The sequence below is a fragment of the Arvicanthis niloticus genome, chromosome 8 (assembly GCF_011762505.2).
Source record: "Arvicanthis niloticus isolate mArvNil1 chromosome 8, mArvNil1.pat.X, whole genome shotgun sequence".
NCBI classification, from domain to species: domain Eukaryota; kingdom Metazoa; phylum Chordata; class Mammalia; order Rodentia; family Muridae; genus Arvicanthis; species Arvicanthis niloticus.
In genome coordinates, this window is record NC_047665.1 from 47,211,861 (window position 1) to 47,230,188 (window position 18,328).

General features: G+C 46.3%; 2 protein-coding genes across 6 annotated transcripts in view; both read right to left on the reverse strand.

The window, feature by feature from the left end:
• Gng4 (G protein subunit gamma 4) overlaps positions 1 to 4,220 on the reverse strand; it is a 40,972-nt gene extending 36,752 nt beyond the window's left edge. Inside the window, exon 1 of one of the 2 annotated variants that reach the window (XM_076939354.1) lies at positions 4,050 to 4,220. The gene's annotated coding sequence lies outside the window, so the exon portion shown is untranslated. Of the gene's footprint in view, positions 1 to 3,517; positions 3,884 to 4,049 lie in introns of those variants that run through there. The other variant, XM_034509646.2, reaches the window with a different exon arrangement.
• Positions 4,221 to 9,180: 4,960 nt separating this feature from the next.
• Positions 9,181 to 18,328, reverse strand: part of Lyst (lysosomal trafficking regulator) — a 157,750-nt gene continuing 148,602 nt past the window's right edge. For all 4 annotated transcript variants that reach the window (XM_076939358.1, XM_034509980.2, XM_076939355.1 and 1 more), the window contains 3 exons: positions 12,516 to 12,672; positions 12,033 to 12,104; positions 9,181 to 11,083 (listed from right to left, as the gene is read on the reverse strand). In XM_076939358.1, the coding sequence (XP_076795473.1) occupies positions 10,945 to 11,083; positions 12,033 to 12,104; positions 12,516 to 12,672 (368 nt within the window). In that variant the 3' untranslated portion in view covers positions 9,181 to 10,944. The remainder of the gene's footprint in view (positions 11,084 to 12,032; positions 12,105 to 12,515; positions 12,673 to 18,328) is intronic.

Below are 18,328 nucleotides of genomic sequence, written 5' to 3' on the forward strand. Positions count from 1 at the left end.
CCCCAAGATAGTTGAGTAGGACTGAACATGGTCAACTCACTTCCCCTTAGCATACACAGGGTATGGGCTGCAGAGAGGACCGCTGGAAGTTTGCATCCAGCATGTGACCTGCAGGTGGTCTAAGACAGTGAAAATGGCTTCTCAACCAGGCTGGAAAGACCCCATAGTAGGCACAAACCATGGGCATGTCCAACTGTCCACAGAGAGAAGAGAAAGATGTGTTAGCTCCAGATGCTCCATGTTGGAGAGTCCTGGACTACTACAAGCCCTTGACAGTAGTGAGTCAGAAGAAATGCACCATTCTTTTTTAGCAGTGAAACAGTCACACTGGGGGCATGTGGCCCCTTGCAGAGTGATCCATGCCTGTGTCCATACTGTGCTCACACTGTGCTCACACTGTGCTCACACTGTGCTCTCACTGTGCTCTGCCTCCCAGAACCTGACCCACATGGGGCATAATCAACCCCTTTGGGAATTTGGTCCTCACCTTCCCAAGAGCTTCTATTCACAGTGGGACCTCTGTCAACCCCAGTTCTGCTTTCTCTCTGGATCTGTCCTCCTTTCCTGTCTTCTAAGGCTGGGTCTCCTATTTGGACAGCTTGGAGGGGTGTCTCAGATACACCAGGTGGGACCAGTGGGGAGGAGCGGGATGCAAAAGCATGGTCAGGGTCAGCTAACAGCTCGTGGGCGCCATATGCACATCACTGAGGAGATGCAGTCTCCCAGACCCCCCAAGGACAACGAAAGAGTTTCTCCTATCTCTAGGGGCCTCTTCACAACCTCAATACACACCCCAAGAGGGACAGCTGACCCGACCTCTTAGAGGGCACCCTGAGGAGAACCTTTGGGAAGAGGCACATCCAGCCTCAGTCACTCACGCTTCTCCTCCACGTGGCTCAGTCTTATCCTTGTCATCTCTGCATACTTTCATTGAAGTCCCCACCACCCACAGAGGGCACTGCCAGAACCCTTCCCAACTAGGATGCTCTGCAAAACCCCAGCCCAGCAAGTGTCACCTGAGGATCAACTGAGGCTATCCTCATCACGTACCCAGCAAGAACTGCTCCTCAGCCCTGGGCTCCTGCCCTGCCTGCCTCTGATAGGCACAGCCTTTGTGGATCTGCCTGTAGACACCCCAAGACCTCAAGGCCACATGATGTACGGTGTCTCCACTACTACTTATGTGTCCTCACTCCTCGTGGGCAGCAAGGGTCCACGTACAGTAAGCAACACCGCTTCCACACAGTCCCATCTGCCAGAGACTGCAGCAGCTGCTGTCACAATGACCTCATAGCTCAGTGCATGGGTCTCAGTACACATGTCCCGGTTATTCTGCATGAATCTTTCAGAAGCTTTTCTTGCCTCTGTTTTGTTCCCTGTGTGGACACTCCATTTGTGTTTTCCCCTCCAGTTTCTTGAAAGGCTTTGGCTTATTCTTAGTTTTAGGCAGCCACTTAAAGCCTTCCAGTAGCACGGTCCTACTTCGACACTTACGTGATTTCTCTGACTTGCAGCGAAAATCTCTGCGATATCCAGTGTTGACATTTTTGTAGAATTTAAGATGTTTCAGTGTTTGGTCTAAGAAAACTGAATGAGTAACTGTGACCTGAACACTAAAAGTCTCAAAGCTTGAATTTCTCTAAAGGCAATAAAGATGTTGCAAAGGAAAAAAAAAAAAAAAAAAAGGAAATCATCAGATTGGATAGCAGAATGTAGATTTAAAAACATCAGACATTGCTTCAAATTTCCCCCAAAAGAAGCTTCTAATACACACTGTCAACACCCCCTCCTTGTCAAGCAAAATAACAAAGTAAGACAAAGTAAGAAAGGTGGCAGTGGGATTTGGCAGAAAGGAGACCCAAACTTTGGCCAACTGCTGGGCTGCATCCCAGCAGGTGCTGAGTGTGACTGTGCTCTGGGTGGAAGCAAACAGCCACTCAGTCTCAGGGGTCCAGTGATCCTGAGACAGGTCAAAGGCACGGCCCCGTGCCATCTGATAATCCACAATTTTGAAGAGCGTTTGAGATTTGGGAGCTTTAGGGATAGCCTTTCTTCAGACACTATGAAACGAACAAGGGAAATCTCCCCTCTGGGTTCTTCTCACAGACTGCCATGTAAAAGGGGGAAGGCAGCTAGTCAGACAGGCACGAGCTGGTCAGGATGGCCCTGGGCAGTTTTCTGCCGAGTCCCTCCATTGCTTCCTCCCTGGGTTTTATTACAAGGGAAAGGCCTGGGGTCCAGGGTTGCGTGAGCCCACAGGTCCTTGCCTGAGAGTCCCTTGTCTAGCAATGCATCCCCGTAGGTTTCGAATTCTCATCAACACCTCTCAGCAGGCCAGAGAAATCAAAAAACCCCAAGTGCAGTTTACAAGCACCTTGTCTTGTTTCTCAGGACCGAAAGCTCCAGGTTCCCCCCACCCCCCAAGTGGTCTCTACCAGGTTAACAAGACCAGAGGAGAAGGTGTCTGCCTTCCTCCTTGCAAGCCAACATGAGGAAAAGGGCGGTGGCGCCCCAGCAACGAAAAACCAGTCAGCCTTTACACAGCCCAAGTGCCTTGCTGCAGCCGTGGGGGCCATCACACCTCGCTCTGGAGCAGACGGCAGGAGTGACGCTTTTTTTCACCAGAACCCCAGCACAGCCTTGCAGTCTTGCTCTGGCTGAAACGTCAGCTTGCCTGCTGCCAGCCTTTTACAGACCCGGGAGGCCTGGGAACCGAGGACAGAATTTATCTATCACTGGATCAAACTTTCACATTTGGAAGTATCCCCACTCACATGTTAGCTCCAAATACACGACAAGAAGCAGATTAGTCCAAATGAAGAAGCCTTTTGCAGCCATAACTGGCATCTCGCCTCATTATTTCCCAGGAGAATAAAAATTAAATCAAAGCTCGCTCTCCCAAAGCTATGCCCCGTGAGCCCAGCAGCGCGTTTCAGCACCTGCTTCGGGAACAGTCGCCATCGAGAGGGAGGGCACAAACTCGCCCAGGTCACTAGGCTCCCCCCTCTACCCGAGGCCGGTGTCCTGGGAAAGCAGAGGACGTCTGCGAACCCCCGCCAAAACACTGCTCCAAACAAAATGGTCAGTGGCCATGCCATCTATCTCCTGTGGTCCTCTGCAAGGGGAGGGATGGCGGGGGGGGGGAGACGAGGGGGCGTCCCTTATGGTCATGGCCGGCCAGTCTTTACGCCCCACCGATGAAGAAGGGTCCCCTGAGAGCCTCGGCCCTCCTTGACCCTGGGGGATTGTGTCCCTCGAGGCCCGGGCTACCTGTGGACATTAGAAAGGCTCAGGCTGGAGGCGCCCCGGGGCGGTGCACCAAGCGGCCGCCACCACAAGGAACCACAGGTCTTTGTGATGCGTGCCGCGGCACCTCCAGGGAAGACCCAGGAGCCAGAATGTCTCTCCAGTTCTGAGACATTTGATTTCGCCCAGGGTCTCACGGAGCTGTCGGGGCCCCGGGCTGAGGTTCCCCGACGAGGCGCCGCGCCCTCCCGGGGGCTCGGACGCCACTTACCGCAGCCGGTGCGCAGCCAGCGCCGCTCAGACGCGGGCTGGGTCCCCGGCGCGGCGCTCGACGGGGGCGGCCAGGCCAAGCGGCATCGCGCGCCCCGGGCTCAGTGAAAGCGCGCCCCGCGGGGTCCCGGGCCACAGAAGACCGTGCGCGTCTAGGGAAAGGGGGGCGCGACGTGGAGCCCAAGCCACAGCAAAGCCACCCACAAGTGGGGCTCCGGGTCTGCGCAACGGGCTCACGGGGTGTAAGGCGGTGACCCCCAACCCTCGCCTGCTGCGCCACGCTGGCCGCACCCACTCCCTCGCACCCACTCCGCAGCAGGTCTCCTCCCGCTCCGGGAGGGGCCGGGAAATCCCGCCCGCCGCCGCCGACGTCACTGGTGCGTCACTGGGGCTCCCACTCCGGGCTCCGCGCGCCCCTAGCCCCGGGCCTCACCCAGACCCGCCCTCCCGGGGAGCGCGCAGCCTTGGAGGGTTCATGGCTCCAGGCAGATCTCCAAGTGCAGAGTGGGGACTGCCAGCTCAGGGTACTTCACCTGGGGACACCTAGGGTGCCTCACGCCGAGGAAGGTGGGCGCTGTTAGCGCAGATGCTGAACATCTGGAAATGAGCACCAATCTTACGCAGACGTCGCTAAGCAACGCGGGCAAGACCGCCACCCGGCCTGGCTTGGCAGAGCAGCAGCCTCCCAACCAGACACCAAGAGTGCGAGTGGACAGCAAGGAGCTGCTGCCGCGGGGAATCCTGGCGACTCCCAGCGGTGAGATGGTCATGGCCTGCCAAGCCTCGTCCTAATGGAACTGTGTTTTGCGTTTCCCATTGTAAATCGATGAATTACCAAATTCCTCTTCCTTGAGACGCAGCTTCAGCCACATCTGTTTTCCAACTCATGAAATAATACAAAGCCCTCTGAAGACAGAAGCAGAGAAAACATTTCAGGCAGTAGATGCATACAGAAAGAGGCCGTAGTACTTCTGTCTATAAACACCACTGACAGATTTCTTTAAAATCTTCCTTCATCCCGTCCACCTTCCCTAATTATCCCTGAAGAAAGTGACACTACACAGGGTGCCTTAGATTTTCGCAGCTCTATCTGACACGCCTCACGGTACCATGGACAGAGGTGCACTTTGGCTGAGTGGAACTGCCCAGAGAGACCAGAAAGGCCCAGTGGGGGTGGAAAATCACACAGACGAGTCCCTTTAGGCCTCAGAATTAAATGACGTCGCAACGATTTAGCCAGTAATAGTCACAAGGCAGAGACTGAGACACTATAGTCACTACAGTTGAGAATTCAAGCAGCACAAAATCGTGTCCACTGTTTTTACTCTTGGATCCACGTCTCTCCTGCAACCCCTGGCTCAGTCGTAAACTTGTCTCACAAACCAGCTGCAAGAAAGTTGACCTTAGGTTTCCTTTTACCAGAATTCTAACGAGCTGGTGCCAACTGTTCAATTGTATGGGATGTCAATAGACAAACTCTCTGGTAGACTGGGTGGCCACTGGGACTCCTCCATCTCTCCCGGGTCCTTTTTTATCTTACACACATACAGAACAATAATCACCCTCTGGGGCTCTGGAGGGAGAAGTTGTATCTGTTTGGGCCACCTCTTACACAAAGACCCTACCCTCTTCCAGTATCAGCCCTTCTGGGGACCAAACGAGTAACATATCAGGCCTCTGGGAGACATAAAATATCTTAAGTATATCATGATCAAGGATAATTAAAAACAACAGTTGATTTAGTATTGAGTACAAAGGTAGAGGGGCACCCGACTCAGAGGCCAAGTGCTGCCGGTACAGCGGACAACAACTTTCAATCTCAAAAAGAGATCTAAGTAAGAAATTTTCAGTAGATCTACATGCAGCTGTGATACCCTTTGATAGGACATATGTGCTCAACTCTGTCATTCTCAATCTTATTTAACAATTTTGTCAAGATTTATATCACAGCAACAGGAATCTAAGTTACTCAACCACATGAAAAGTATAGTGTAGATTTAACTAAAATCTCAGAAAACATTAAAAAAAAATCCCTTTGAACTGTATTTAAAAAGTGATTTGGGCAAGATCAAAATTTGAGAATGAAAAGACAGCTTCTTGTGATGAGCCAAAAGAAGCTGGGGGAGAGCAGCTTATTGCACATTGGGAATGAACCAAACTTGCCACAGGATCATCTTTTTAAAACCCACTTCTCATCGGCTCTGCTCATGAGGGAAGAAACTCTCAAGGCTTCAGCAGGAACGGATACCAGCCTCAGTCTTCAGAGGCCTGTGTTACAGAATTTCGCCCCCAGCAGCAGCGGGATATGCCTTTCTTGTCCACATCATGTAATGTGCAGTGCATTTATGTGGGGGTTTTTTGTTTTTGTTTTTGCTTCTGCAACTGTAGCTGCTTCTCAAATTGTGGTTTGGCATTGGACGTCCCTGTGTTACAGGGCTCTGAGTGAGCTTTTCCTGAGCTCCTTTGGCTTTCATGCTGTATGGCATCAAATGGCAAGTCTCCAAACCCCACCTTTCCTCCCTCCCATTTCCCTGAGGAAGGTGCTAACTAACGAAGCCTGCTGGTTTTTGAAGTGTCTAGGTTTCATAATGCATAAAATGTTGCCCTGATTAGAAGAATTCTCAGGGAAAAAATGGTAAAGCTGTCCAAAGCATGAGACACATTTGGGAAGAATTTAAAACATTTTTTGCTTATGTAGGGACCAACAGGGAACAGCTCAAGGGTGATCAGCAATGAAAGGGCTCCTGAAAAAGGTAACTCAACATAAAGCAAAACCATGGTGCCATCTTCTCGGCCTACCTTTCTGAGCCTTCCTTACAGACACTGTATGTAGCTTCTCTTCGTTCAGATGGGGCATTAGCAAGTTATCCAAAACAGTGGGGACCAGAGAGCTAGGCAAGAGCTCTGAAGGGCTGGGGAACATCTGGCCTCTCTCCTTTCTGCATCCTTAGATATCCAAACAGGCAGGCAGAGAGAGGACATGGGATTGGCAGGCTCACACTAATAAAGCACTGCTGCTGAGTTCCCCAGGACAAAAACCCCACTAAACCAGACTGAAAAGTTGCGACACACCACAGACGCAGGCAGGAGTAGCAACTCCTACTCCGGTGCCTTCTGTGACTGCTACTCTGCCCCCTTCCCCAGTACCAGGGCTGGGATACAGGAAGATGCTCCTTGCCATCCCTGGCCTGGACCTGCTGCTGGCACTGAAGTCTTGGAATGTGGAATTCAACACTTTGATGTCTCAGTTCACTTATATTTTTATTCATCCATTATGTGGCAGTAACACTTTAGTCACTGAAAAGGGGTACATGCATATTATCCTAGAGGATTGGAAGTTTCAGGCTAGCCTAAGATACACAGAAACCTTGTCTTACCAAATAAGGGCTGGGAATGTAGCCAGTGGTAGGGGATTCTCCACATCACCTCCACCCTGTGGCTTCTCATCAGGCTGTAATGACCAGGAGGCAGATTAGCTGGACTATGTGGTATCATATCCTCAGTACAGGTCTGCCACCAGGAGAGGGACAGACACTCTTCTATTCAAAATGAGAGGCTGGTTTTGGAACTGATGTGTAAAGTTCATTTAAGGATACAAAAGGTTGAAATTTAGCATTTTAGAACAAACACTAAAATGAAGGAATGGGCGCCGCCTTATCTATTCCTAGTAGTAGAAATTTATAGGCCAACTAAAAAGAACAGATGGGGCTTCTTAAAAAGCTACTGTTGTGTGAACTTTCCCGAAGAGACAAGAACAAACATCTCACCTCAGATAGGACCCCAGAGACAGAAACAAATGATTTAACTCAAGTACAGAATGGTGAACCAATGTGTTTAATTGGGGTTACTTACGGAAGCATGGATACCACTGAAGGAAAAAAATTATCCTCCTGTAACTCTAAGTGTCATTAGAAAGGGGCATGGTCTTGTGAGCCTCTCCTCAGAGCAACCATTAACTATAAATTCTCTGGTAGGGGTGGGAGCTTGTGAGCCCCCCCACCAGCAATGTTAACTATCAATAAACCTTTACGGGGGGGGGGGGGGGGATGAGGGCAGTGGCTCTAGTTAACCAGAGCCTGTTAGCTGCCAACACATCCTCAGAGAAGTGGGGCTTTGTGAGCACCTCACCCCAGCAACCTTTATCTGCCTATAAATGCTCAGGTTGGGGGAGAGGGACAGACACTTGTGGCTTGTGAACCACTCCCTATTAGCAACCATTAACTATCTATACATCCTTGTGGCAGGGATGGCTTTAGGCTTCTCCCCACAGTGACAGAAAGTTAATGGATACAGTCTTGTGCAGGGTTCCTGAGGGTAATCACAATGAGAGTTAAAAAAAAAAAAAAAAAAGGCACGGGAAGGACAGGCCCAGAGGACAGCATCCCACCACGCCCTACTCTCTCCTCCAGTTCTCACCCTATCTTCACTCCCTCTTCTGCACTGTTCCCTGAGACTTACGCACAATATAGATGTCTCCTTTAGGGCCGAGCATTCAAGTCACTTATTCTCTGCACTCTGACCCTACTCTGAGCAGTTTCAAGTCTTTGCAGTAATCGTTACCCACTGCAAAGTTTTTCGGGCCAAACCTGACAACCTCACTAACTATAGGAGTGAAAACAAGTGTTGGAGCATTTGTGGCACTATCTCCCCCACACCCCGGAACTGCATCCGTAGCCTTCTGGCACCGTGAGAACTAGTCAGTGGGGAGAAAGCCTCCAGCTCAGTTGCAGCCTGGCTTTTCTACATTCTGCATAGCATGTGGTGTCTTCAGCAGTGGGGCCTTACCACCCAGTTTTGTTGGGCAGTCAACAACAGAGGCTGTACTGTTTAGACGGTTACAGGTCTCCGGCCAAAAACTAATGGGGAGGTATCCTGTTCCTACTGTGGAGGTTTCTGTTCGGTAACTCTAAGGCTTCTCTGAGTGTCCTTGCAGGGTGTGTGTGTGTATAGAGGAGAGAGAGGGAGGGAGGGAAGGGAGAGAGGGAGGGAGGGGGAGGGAGGGGGAGAGGGGGAGAGAGGGAGAGAGGGAGAGAGTAAAAGACCCCGTGGCAGAGGAGAAACCTTATTTGGAGCCATTGCTGATAGGCTTTGGCCTATTAGTGACTCAGCTATTTTCCAGCCTGCACTGAGGTCCTGTGGCCAAACTCTAAATAAATCTAGCAGTCTGGGGTGCCCGAGGGCAGAAGGCCTGTACTTTAGTGAGGGCATCTGCTTCTTAGCTTCTGGGAAGACTGAATGGGCTGTGAACTCTTAAACAGAGAACTACTGACTCTGACCCGTGCTGAAGTCTGTCTCCCCCCCCCAATCTGCTACCCCACTAAGCTGTTCACGAAGCCCAACTGTAGTGTGGACTGTCACAGGCCCTGTCTCATGAGCTATTACTTTTCATGGTGCTCTTGATCTAATCCATTGGCTACTCTCTCCTTTCTATCCACATGGAACCTGTGTCTATTGCATGGCTGCAGCCATACAGTCTTATCTAGAGTCCCCACTTGGATGGGCAGTGAACTATTTGGCTTGTTTGTCAGTTCCATTCCTTGAAAAGGACACGGTTCATCCCAGCACAGCCAGTGATTAGTGACAGGGCTTCCAGATACACCTTGTTCTGCAGCAGTCCTGGATTGAGATCTGGTTATAATTCATGAGTCATATATTAGATACCGGTTTGAGTCTATTTTTAGCAAGTTTATTCCCAAACTGAAGTGGCAGTGTGTAAAAGGGAACAGCACGTGGTGACTTCCAGGAATGTGTGCTAGACCATGCATGTTACAAAGCGTTTCCAACATATACATATTAGGTTCCATGCTAAATAAATAATCCCCCCAATGAATTTTTATTTTTACATAAAAATAGAATATTGCACGCTTAACAAGACCAGATATTTTGCATATTTTCCTCTTTAGATAAATGATGAAACTTGGCCCTTAAACAAAGCCAAGGCTGCATAGCATCCCTATTCTGTAGGAGACTAACTTAAAGTTCTCAGTAAAAAAATGAAAGCTAGACATTAGCTGAATTTTTAAAAACAAATCAATCACTTCAACGTGAGTAGGAGTAATGTTATCTCTGCTCTGAAGTGGACTTTAGGAGTAACATGTGGCCCATGTCAATATGACCTAAAGGTCCCATGAGGCCCTGCTCTCCCTGTGCCTGTCCTCACAGCAGAGACTCTGGAATTGCATCTTGTGGATATAAGCAGAATGTTTTACAAAGTCTGGAAGTTACAAAAGGAGTTCTGTAAACATTGTATGAGTTAAGTTTCCATAACAAATGCACAAGTCATCTATAGGCAGCAACGCATGCTTCTATCCCACGCTGAGAGAGCTCTGAGCTTACACAGTCACCTTCAAAGCCATTAGAGCAGCACCTCAAGTAAAAGCCCAGTGGTCCTAGAGTGGCAGGAGTGGCACTCCAGAGCGGGAGCTGCTGTCACATGCCAGTGGCAGGCATGCCATTCCAGAGCGGGGCCGCTGTCACATGCCACGGTGCACACGTAGGGCTTCCACCTTCCCAGGATTTGCAGATGGTAGCTAAGTGGAAACAAGTGAAGCTGGCTCCTAAACCGAGCAACTTACTCTGCGTTTGTCTGCACACTCGCTGCCTCCCTTTCCTTCACAGTTCTGTCTCACAGTAGAGCGCGGTCCTAGCTGCTGTGCCTCCTTCATACCGCTAACACTGTAGAGTGCGGCAGGAGTGCCAGTGCTCTGTCAGATGGACTGATAACGGCAGGTGCTAAAAGACTTGCCATTGAATTGACAATTAGTCACTGAACCAAGGGTATGGATACCTAGTGTTAAGGATTTTAAGTAGAAGCCTATGAGGAACTAGGATGTGAAGAAACCAAAGTACCTGAAGCTCTTGCCCCTGGCTCTTTGGGCAGAGAGGACAACAGCACAGTCAGCCTAATGAGATTCGGCAGCAGGTTCACCTTCTGCTCAGAGTTCTGGAATGGATTCAGTGCAGAGGCTCCTACTCAACAGTTTGCTTCCTGAACCCTGAAAAGTCCTATGTTTTTTTTTTTTTTTCCTTTTATTGGGTGTGTGAGTGTTTGTAGGGGATATACCAGAAACTTTTAAAATATAATGTTTAGTATTTTAGATAAATAATTAGCCAATTTAAGTTGCTCTTTCTTTTGCTGATCTTTGATTCCGCATGCTTTTGATCATGGTTTTTGGGAAAAAGCATCAAGATTCTGACTTTAATTTGCCTTGAAAGATCTAAAGCTTGTTGGCTAGCGTGTGCAGACCCAGCCTTCCACACCATTACTGAATGAGGGCAGGGCTTTACCCTCAGGACTACGGAGGCTGGGGAAGTGTGCACAGAGGGACAGGTGTCATTCCTGGATATCTGCTTAGTCATCTGCTTCTGCAGTTGGTGGAGCCGGGGTCACAGAACAGTGCTGATGTCCTGTGGGGACGGTCCTTCTCTTCATCCAGCTGCATAGCTGCTGAGGAAAGAGTAGAACATGGGCTGCTTCACACGCTGTTGGTCCTTCCGGCACCATGCGATCACTGTCCCCTCACTGTTGGCAGTGTACAAATGGTGGCCATCGCAAGAAAATGTCAGGCTGTGAAAAGCAAACCCATTTGTACATATCAGTTCTTAATGCATAGACTGTGATGCTGAAACTAAGGTGCTTCCACTCCAGAGAATCATAAATGGAAAGCCTGCCAGCAAACTGTCTGCGCTGACTGATTCTAACATAGTCACCCTCCTAACGAGGCTCAGGCTCGGCTTAGCTAGAATAAAACTAGAGCCCCAGGGCTCAGGCCCCTGGATGGGAGAAACTTTAAAAGATATCACAGTATTACATTTTGCCTTTAAAAATCAAATGACATTTTTTTTTTATTCATTTGGACAGAGTCATTCTATGTAGTCCTGAGTATACAGAAACTTGCTCTGTAGACCAGGCAGGCCTGGAACACAGATCCATCTGCCTCTGCATCCCAGCTGCTGGATTAAAGGTGTGTGCTACCACACCCAGGCCTTAGGTGACATTTATTTTAAAGATATATTTTGCTTCTCTGGAGGAAAAAGGTAAAGCAATGTATAATGTAATTAATAGGTAACTTAGGTTCATTAAATTTTAAATTCAGTACAATCAAAATAAATTTATTCTAATTAAGTATAATTTGAATATTATAACTACTATTTGAGTTTTAAAAGGCAAGTTTGTAAGCCAGGTTAAGGGTGACTGGTGTTTGTTCTATCAAGCACATCCCTGTGGCAGCCAGTCACATGACTGTCATTGCAAAGGAGGAAGTGGAAAGAAAAGTTTCTATGGTCCCTCAGGCTTCTTGGCACAGAGCCAGCCCATCTTCTCACTAGACACCAGACACTGAGTTCCCTATGACAAGAGTGTGCTGGCTTGCTGTTGGTACCAGGCAATTTGATGCATGGTAAGAGGATGGCTTTACACGAAGCCTTCACACCCATGTTCTTTGAGTCTACATGTTTTAATGTCAGAAAAAATACAAATTATTTTATGAAGAATAAAAGATGGAGGTAGATCTTACCTTATGATGGGCTTATTTGATTTGGGAAATGTAATTTCTCTCACAGGCTTCAAGTCCCATGTGCTCCATAACCTAGAGAGAAGAGAAGTCATTATTTAATTATGCAAACTAAAACTGAATGTGTATCATACGCACGCATGCACACGTACACACACACACACACACACACACACACACACACACACAGTTTGCTGAGTTACCAGGATAACCTACTGCAAAGAGCAGCGTTGCCTCTGGGTGGTCTGCAGGGGCTGTAGATGGGAAAGGAAACTCTTCACCTGCTTTCATATGGTTACTATTTTACAGTTAATACTTCCAAACTGCACTAGCTTTACTATTTTAAAATATAACAGGAATAAAGACCTATATCCAAAGAGACTTTAAAATCTCTAAGTACTATATATTAATATGCGTAGACATTAAAAGTCACTTCTCAAACTGCAGTGATCCATGACTGGGAGGACGAGTCAAGTCCTCTCTTACCTTACAATGCCATTTTCTAATCCTCCAGCAATGACATTGATGGATACTCCCTCAGGCTGGTTGGAGAAAGCTACAGAACAAATGATTTCTCTGCAGTGGACATGTCCAACGAGGTCCCCATTCACTGTCCAGAGTCTCAGGTCACTGCCCCCTCCAGCTGAAACACCAAATCATACCAAAGATCACCACAAGTCCCTGGGGCATCCATACGGACCAGCCTTGCTTGCTCACAGGAACTCCTAGTTAGTGACTATGAATACACAGGGAGTGTGGTACGTTACATATTTGGTCCTCTGTGCATAGTGATCGCTGATGAAGTGAAACAGTAAGGAGGGAAATGAACCAGGAATCTTTGTATGATTGTATTTCTGTGTATGAACTGGCAAATCTTAATTATGTTCGAAAGTACTGAGAATATGACTCTTTAAAAGAGAGAAAAATATCCTGTGAAACCCTCAGGAGGAAGCTACTTGAGGGAGCTGTGGAGATGGCTCAGTGAGTCCAGACCCCTGGCAACTACATAAAAGCCAGGTATGGTGGTTCATGCACATCACCCCAGTGCTGGGGAGGCAAACCCAGGCAGAACCCTGGGAATTGCTGGCTAATGAGTTTGGGCAAAATGGTGAACTCCGGTGGGTACAACTGAGAAATCCTCTCTCAAAAACGAAGATGAAGAGCAATAAGAATGTTCAAAAGTCAACCCCTTGCCTCCACACATGCAAGCACATGTGAGCAGACCCCCATCCTCAGGACCAAATTGGTTTAAGCCAAGTATGGTGACATACATCTTAATCCAAGCCCTTGGGAGGCAGGAGGATCAGGAGTCGCTGGTCAGCTTGGGCTGCACATAGAAACCCTACTCTAAAAAAAAAAAAAAAAAAAAAAAAAAAAAAAAAAAAAAAAGTGATGTGACTTTTAAGAGAGACAGAAAGAGTTGCAATAAAAATGGTATGTATTTAAAAAACAAATAAAAAACCCCATTCCTCAGAATATCTAATACTCTATTTACTAAAGCTGAACTAAACCAAGTTTTAAAGACCTTTCAAAGACTACAAAGGGAGGGGCTTGGGAGATGGTTTAGTGGGTAAAGTGCTTGTAACAGAAGCATGAGAACATGAGTCCAGATGCCCAGAACTGTGCTACAGTTCACACTGTCAACTTGACACCCAGCCTGGTACACCTCTGAGAGTGTCTGTGAGAATGTGTTATTACTGAGGGAAGACACATCTTAATTGTGGGCAGACCCATTCTCTGAGTTGGGGATCCTGGACTATATGTATAAAATGGGGGAGGAAAGCTGAACAGTAGCTCTGTGTGTATTAACTCTGCTGCTGACAGTGGCCGTTCAAACTCCTGCTGCCTTGACCTCTCCAACGACAGACTTCACCTGGAATTGAGCCTTTCTGTCTCAGGTTGCTGTACTCAGGTGTTTCATGTTAGTAACAGGTAAGGAAACTACAATCATGTAAAGCTAGATATAATTGTCTGTAACACTACTGTGCTCTCATGGTAAGATAGAAGGTAGAGATAGAACCCCTTGAAGTTTGCAGGCCAGCTACCATGGTGTACCACAGCAGTGAACAACAAAAGAGGCACTCTTGATGGATGGTAAGGCAGTATTGGTGAAGAAAGCACCTACACAATTCATTGAACATAGAAAAGTTGAGCTGATGTCTTCATAGACCCTGCACCCCTACTGACTAGTGGTTAGGGCATTGGAGGATATGCCTCATGCTAACAAAGGAGAACAGCAAACACCAATCCAGCTATAAACCCTTCAATCTACAACGGTGACCTGTATACAAGATGCACCAGTACAATATAGTGTCACAAAGCTTATGGGACTAACCAACCAATATCTGATTGGATTTAAGGACTGCTCCATGAGATAGAAACCATATCAGAGACTGCTTAGATGACGAGAACCTGAGACTAGGTAGGTCAGGAACCTAGGGGGAAATCAAATACTCCTCTTCTGCTAAAGGAATATAGCAACCAAATGACTTTTAATGAGGTCACCCTGCTCTACTCATAGATCAGTGTTGTGCTCAGCCGTCAGCAGAGGAGCTTCTCTGCAGCAGATGTGAGCACACAGAAACCTGCAGCAGACAATAAGCAGAGAGTAGGAGACCTTGGAACACTCAGCCCTAATTGGGATGTCTCCATCCATTCCTTCCCCCGGCTCAGGAAGCCCTGCAGAAGAGGAGGTAGAAAGATTATAAGAGCCAGAGGGGATGTAGAACAGCAAGGAAGGTAGGCCTTCTAAACACACGAGCTTGGAGACTGCAGCAACATGCAGTCTGGGCCTGATGGGATCCAAGTGCTGAGACTGGAAGTGGAAATAAGCCTATGTCCTTATCCCAGAAATTATCACCAATTGATAATCACAAGTGAAAAAAGTCAGTTTTCTCCAATGGAGTCTTACTGGGTATACAACCCACTCTGAAGGCTAGGCCCCATGTCCAGCAGTAAATTACCAATAGAAGACAAACTCAATGATATTTTTGGAAGTTTGTTTATTTGTTTTTGTCTTATAATGCTTTGTTTGGGCATTTCTTTTTTTCTTTTCTTTTTTTTTTTTAATTTTTCTTTTTTTTTTCTTTTTTTCTTTTTTTACCCTACAGGTCTTTTGCATATGGTTTCCGATTTTGTATTTATGGGACTTCTGTGTTTGCCAATATGTCTCTGAATTTATATATGTTTTTTATGCTTTTTCTTTGGCCTAGCCTGACCTTGCCTTTCCTTTCCTTTCCTTTCCTTTTCAGGTTTGTTTGCATTTATTTTGTTATTTTTTAAAAATTATTATTATTTTAGTTTTTCTTTTAGATCCAGGGTGTGGAATTGGGTTGTGGGGAGGATTTGGGGGTAGGAGGCCATAATCAGAATATGCTATGTGAAAAAATATATTTTCAATTAAAAAATAAAACAAAACAACAAAAAAATATCTAGAAACAGTAGTCACAGAGGTGGAAGTAAGACAGCAGGTGACCAGTGGTATTCCAGTGAGGTGGGCAGAGGAATGGGACATAGTGTTTAGTGACCACACAGACTTTATTTTGAGGTCAGTGGGAAACTTTCTGAAATAATGGCGATGGCTCCACAATGCTGCTGATGCAACTGAGCCACTGGGGTGCACACTCAAGGAAGGCTTCTAGGCAGATTCTCTGCTATGTACACATTTTTGCCATTTCCTCAGTGCCATAGTGACTTCTAATTGTAGAACATGGTTTGGGAGATGCAGGGAACAGTAATTTAAAAGAGATCCATCTTCTAAAAAATGATACATTTAAAAAATTTAAATTATATGTGGGTGTGTACCTATGGAGGTCAGAGGCACCCGACGCCCTGGAGCTGGGGTTATCCTGACATGGGTAATGGACCACACTCGAGCCCTCTACGAGAGTAGTCACACTCTTAGCCCCTGAATAATCTCCCCAGCCCTGAGAATCACATCTCTGATCATGGTCCATAGCTATTTCATGGCTTAACCTTTCAAAATGAAAAGTCTAAATCTGGACCCGATGCCCTAAAGTGTGGCATGTACCTGATTAGTCAAGGCAACTTACCTAGCATCTTGAGACAACCTAAAACCATCTGTTTATAACCATAGTAGCAAAGTGAGAGACTATTATTCCATACCAGATGCTTTCATGTAAAACTTAACACATTTACTGAAAGTTGCAAGGTTGGACATCTCTGTTCTTATACACAGTCTGAGAATTAAAAGAAGTTAGAGAGCCAGCTGGCTCTGAGTCTTAGAACCCTGCCCCAACTTCACAATGCCAGTCTAATAGATGGCCAGGCCATGCACATCCGTCCTCATCCAAAGACAGGCACTGTGATCCAGAGACAGAATGCTTAAGGAGAGAAAACTGATTACAATATTTTCATAATTTAACTTTAGTCTTATCACTATATAAATCACATCCCATAATAACTGAAGAATTGAAAATTTTGGTTTCAAGCCTACTTAGATGTATCCACTAAAATGTCAAGATTTTTTGTAGGCTACATTTTATGACTTTATTCCATTTGGGTGCTATAAGCAAATAGGAGACCAGTATGGTTCACTGACTACAAGTGTGGTTTGTTTTTTAAAAAGTATTTTTAAAATTACATTAGTTATATCTAATTGTTTTCATGGGTTCTCTTATACCTTTCTCAAGAAGCCTTAAAACATTGAGAAGGCATTTTGTTAAAGTTAGAAAATTTTCTATGAACATCTGTTATGCTGCTCACCATCCAGAGACCTCAGAATATCCCACCAGTAAGTTCTGTCTGGTTCTCTTTGACTAGCTGATCCAGTAATTAACTCTTCCAAACTGAGCTCTCTTGAGATCAGCCCTAGCTTCCAAATGGGGTCAAAATAAGAAAGCAGAGAGTTTTATATAAATGACCATTCTATTATCCCCCAGTGTCTCTCAGCATGCACCCCAGCTGAGAAAAGCTGAAATGCGGAGGCCAGGGCAGAACTGTCAGCAAGACTGCCATCATCTGCCCTTTGCACAGCCGAGGCCCGAGTTCCCTTAGTAGTCAGTAGGAGATAACGATGTTTCCATAGCGTTATTTTACGACTGGGGCTAGGACAGAAACACTTTCACATCTGAAATCTATAATACCACTGAGGCTGTGACTTTGCTTGACTACAAAAATAAATTTATAGCAGGCTATGGTGGAACATACCTATATTCTCAGCACTTGGGAGGCTAGGGTAGTGGATTGCTATGATTTTGAGGCTAGCTTGGGATATATAGAGAAATAAATAATAACAAAACAATGAATCAGTATCCAATAAAAACAGTAACACAATCCTAAGAGACACCTATGATTTAAGCATTTAGTCATTGTCTCTGTGCCCATCACAGAGCTCGCAAACCCTGGGAACCCCTGTCTTCTGAACACTCAGGCCATGACTCCCGGTGGGGCTCCTGGCTTTGGGGTTAGAATTAGGTTAGAATTTTCAGATTCTGCTTTCTGCAGAAAAAGAGAGACTGGAGACTGCCAGCAGCTTCCACGAGCCTTCACAGAAGCCTTGCCTGACATAGTTACTTCTGGGCTGGAGCACATGGCCCTGTGCATGCCAAGTCTAGTCTTAAGCCCAGGAAGACAGTCCTGTGCTCAGGGTCCTGATCCTCTGTAGTTCTTCATCCGGCTGCTCACTTCTATCTTTATTCTGGATTGAGGTAGCAAGTCTGGGCTGAACACTCCCTATGAGAAATGCTCTATGAACAGAACTTCAAGGCCAGTCTGTGCTATATAGTGTTACCTAATTGTCAAAATAAAAATTAATTAATTAAATAAGATTTAAAAATAAAATATAAAATTAAAATGAAATAAAAATAAAATTTAAAAAATCCAAATAATAGAAAAGTGGAACCAAGCAAAAAACAGAGGCTTACCCACTAGAGATGCATCAAAGGTACTCTATATTAAATGGATGTTAAAAAGCAAGTATTTCGCTAAGCAGTGGTGGCACACACCTTTAATCCTAGCACTTGAGAGGCAGAGGCAGGCGGATTTCTGAGTTCGAGGCCAGCCTGGTCTACAGAGTGAGTTCCAGGACAGCCAGGGCCACACAAAGAAACCCTATCTCAAAAAAAAAAAAAAAAAAAAAAAAGCAAGTATTTTTTAAAAGATTCTTTCAGCTTTAAGATCCTTATAAATAGAAATATAAACAGAAAATTCAAGAGTTCTTCAATGGCTGCAAAAGCATCATATTTTAAACATAAAATCATGGGAAAATAATTGTGACTTTTAATTAGGAGGTATATCTTTCTCCCGGAACTTAAAGCAAGTCATACCTCCACTGAGTA